Below are 3650 nucleotides of genomic sequence, written 5' to 3' on the forward strand. Positions count from 1 at the left end.
CCTCAGAGGGGGCGATAAGCAGGGCGTCACGGCGCACCCCCAGGTAAGGAGGGAAGGAAGGGAAGGGATGGAGAGCAAGCTGCGGACCGTGGAGGGGGCCTTCCGGACAAATGGGGCCTGGGCTCAAGTGAGGGTCAGGAAGGCGTGGTCCCCAGGGAGGAGGCTGAGACTGGCCAGGTGGGCGGGGGTCAGCCGCTAAGGCCCTGGGTGCCAGCTGGGGGGTTGCGCCATGTCCGGGGGTCTTGGGCACCCAGGGAAGGGCTTTGAGCTGGGTAGGGGAGATGGACCAGGGAGGCTGGGACAGCAGTGGGATGGGGAGGAGGGAGGCACCCAGCACACCCCGAGGTGGGTCTGAGAGAGGCCCGGGCAGACAGTTCTGCCCATTCCTCGGAGGGAGAACCGAAGGGAGCCGGAGAGGACGGGGGCCCTGCCCCATCACACAGGGGCCGGCCAGGCCTGCGGCTCACTGTACCCGTGGGCGCCTGTGGTTGGGGGCAGGGACGCTGGAGCAGGAGGGAAGTGCTTATGCCGGCCCCCCAGCCTGCAGACCCCCTTTGGGGAGAGGACAGCCTTTGTTAAGCTGGCACCTGGGGCACACCAGGCGCAGCTGGGTCCATCCTGCACTCCATGGACCTCTTTCCTGATCACTTGATCCCCACAGCAGCCCTTCACCAGAAGGACACTGCTGATGAGGAAGCGGAGGGGTGACCTGCCCCTAGCCCCACCGACCCGAGGCCCTCGCACCCCTGCAGTGCCTCTTACCATGGAGACACCAGTGCCTTGGTCTCCCTGCGCCTCCCGAACACCTCCAATGCTGTCTTGTCACCACCCTGGCCCCCACAGGCTGAGCCCATCTCTCCTAGGGGTGCTCTCTGCCTCTTGGCATTTTCCCTGAGTTTTGGTGGGTGGGCAGCTGGACCCTGTCTATTGTCATTGTCCCCTTCAGACCTGGGCCTCCAAGGCAGGGCTGAGTGTCACCCCGCACACTGTCTCTGGGATTTGAAGGGGCAGGGCTGCCTGACTTACCCCCATCACTTCTCTTGCAGTAATGGCCCTACAATGCTACACCTGTGACGAACCCATGGACGTGTCCAGATGTGTCACTGTCACCACCTGCAGCGCCAATGAAACCATGTGCAAGTCCACACTCTACTCCCTGGAGACCGGTCAGTCGGGCATTGGGTGGGGCAGGGCTGGGTTCCCAGGGTCAGAGCCACCTCCAGCCTGGTCGCCACGGGCCAGCTCGGCCCCCAGCACACAGTGCGCAGCCCCCATCTTACCCATTTCCACAACTGGCTTTCCGTCCAAGCAATTATGCCTCTGCCCTCCGTCCCTCCCTTCCTTTCATGGAACGCATCTTCAGCCTTGTTTGGGAGTCACTGGAGAAGCTGGGCTCACTTACAGGCTTTGCTCTCCCTGAGCACATGGGGGCAGGAATTGTCCCATCAAGGGAAGAATCCCAGTGCAAGAAGCCACGTGTCCCTGGCACGTAGTGGGCCCTTGGCCAATGCTGGTGGAAGGAAAGAGGAAAGGAGCACCCAGCCTGGAGGGACTGAGATCCGGGGGGCCACCCCAGAGCAGGTCCTGCTTGAGGTGGCCTGAGGGTTGGGGCTTGGTCAAGGACCCGCCCTGACAGCTGGTGCTTCCCACGCCCTGCAGTGTACCCCTTCCTGGGGGACTCCACAGTGACCAGGTCCTGCGCCAGCAAGTGTGAGCCCTCGGACGTGGACGGCATTGGCCTGACTCGGCCGGTGTCCTGCTGTAACACTGATCTGTGCAACGTGGATGGAGCACCCGCCCTGGGCAGTCCCCACAGCCTGGCCCTCGCCCTTGTGCTTGTCCCCCTTTGCAGCCTCTGCCTCTAGAGCCCCAACCTGGCCCTGTGAGCCCAGCCCCAGATGCTTTGAAGAAATGCACGTGGCTGCCTGTACCAGGACTCCCGAGTCTCCTTTCTGGGCATGGGAGAAGGGCCTTCCACCTGTGTCTCTGACTCTGTCCCTGTCCCTGTCTGTCTCTCCTTCTCTCTCCCTGGGATGTGGTTTAAGCTCCATCCCACAAGCAAGGACGGTCACTAGGCCTGGGACATCCAACCAGAACAGGCAGATGTCTGCCCTTTGGACCCTCGGGGTCTGCGGGGGGCCTGACAAGGTTGGAGCAGGAGATGGGGCCACGCGGTGGGGGCAAACCACGTCCACCAGGACAGGTCAGGCTGGCTTCTTGGAGGAGGGGAGTTGGGGCTGGGCCTGGAATAAGGGGAGATCTGGATGGGTTGAGGAGGACAGGGACATGCCAGGTGGGAGGAAGGTCATCAGAGCGATCCAGGATCTGGGTCTGCTCTGGGCAGCACCCCACTGCCCACGTTTCCAGCCCCTGAGTGGGCCTTACCGTAAAGCTGATGGCGGAGGCTCCTGTGGGGAGGTGGCCATGCCCACCTGACGCACCTGCTCTCACCAAGCCCTTCTCCCTGGGGACGGGGGGTGTCAGGTGCCCAGGGCAGCCACAAGCCCTGGTGCAGAAGGGGCCTTCAGTTCACCTGGACTTGCCAGCACCCACGTCCTCCAGGCCAACTCCCCAGAGTGTCATCTGCCCTGCAGGCCTCCAGTGGAGACTCAGCACAGTCACGGGCAAGATGCATACACGCACACATGCATTCCTCTAAGCATACAATAAGGGACTCGGGCACTTGAGGGAGGGACCCAGCCCTCCTACCCAGTGTCACTCCCTCCCCAGGGCTGCCCAAGGGAAGTGGGGGCAGGGGATGGGCCTCTGCCCGAGCAGAGGAGAAGATCGCTTGGCAGGGCACCCTTTTCACCCTGGGACCTACCCCTCCTCTCTGACCCTGCAGACCCCACCTCACTCTCTCTGCTCCCACCGCTGCCTGCAGGCCCCTGAGGAGTTGGCTTCCTGGGTCCTGGGAGGAGCACACAGCTCCCAGCATTTTCAGCCAAGCTCAGATGGGTCTGGTTAGCCTTCTAGTACTAGCCCCCAGCCCATGACCCTGAACTCAGAGAGCCCCCTGCCCATCAGCCATCACCCCCTTTAAGGATTTCCTGCTCCTGGGTGGAGACAGGCCGCAACCAGGAGCTGAAGCAGGACCTGTCCTGGGCCAGGGTCCCAAGGCCAGGCACCACTGAGGGACACCCCCATGCCTGTGGGAGAAGAGGAGACCAGTGTTCCAGAAGGCCCCCTGTCCCTGGGACCCTGGGAACTCCACACCTCTGCCTCCCATGGGCAAGACCTGCAGCCCATGGGGCTCTGTGGTCCTGGGCCAGCTCCCAGGGGGCAGGACCCCCACAGCCCAGTGAGCTTCCTCATTGGTCCCAGAACACAGCCGCCCGCACAGTATGTCACCATCTGTCTGCAGAGCCCCTGGGAGCAGAATGAGGGCAGAACAGAATGGGGGGCAGTGGCTGGGAGGATGGGAACAGTCTGGTGCTGTCTTGGATGCCCCCATCTGGAGCTGTGACCTGGAGCTTTGCCTTTGTCAAGAGGGAGACATGGTCCTCAGTCATCACATCACACTCTCTCATCTGGCTTTTCTTGTGTCTCCCACAAAAGCGAGGAGTAGGGTGGGGTCACTTGGCCTTGAAGCCTGGGTTAAGATGCACTACACACACACACACACACACACACACACACACACACGCACT

At 62.5% G+C, this 3650-nt stretch overlaps 1 protein-coding gene across 1 annotated transcript in view; it reads left to right on the plus strand.

Moving 5' to 3' along the window:
- LYNX1 (Ly6/neurotoxin 1) overlaps positions 1-1930 on the plus strand; it is a 24809-nt gene extending 22879 nt beyond the window's left edge. The window contains exons 2-3 of the mRNA XM_008583181.1: positions 1047-1166; positions 1660-1930. Of these exons, the coding sequence (XP_008581403.1) occupies positions 1047-1166; positions 1660-1865 (326 nt within the window). The 3' untranslated portion in view covers positions 1866-1930. The remainder of the gene's footprint in view (positions 1-1046; positions 1167-1659) is intronic.
- The last annotated feature ends 1720 nt before the right edge of the window (positions 1931-3650 follow it).

This window comes from Galeopterus variegatus, unplaced genomic scaffold (genome assembly GCF_000696425.1).
Source record: "Galeopterus variegatus unplaced genomic scaffold, G_variegatus-3.0.2 Scaffold2848, whole genome shotgun sequence".
Taxonomy (NCBI): Eukaryota; Metazoa; Chordata; class Mammalia; order Dermoptera; family Cynocephalidae; genus Galeopterus; species Galeopterus variegatus.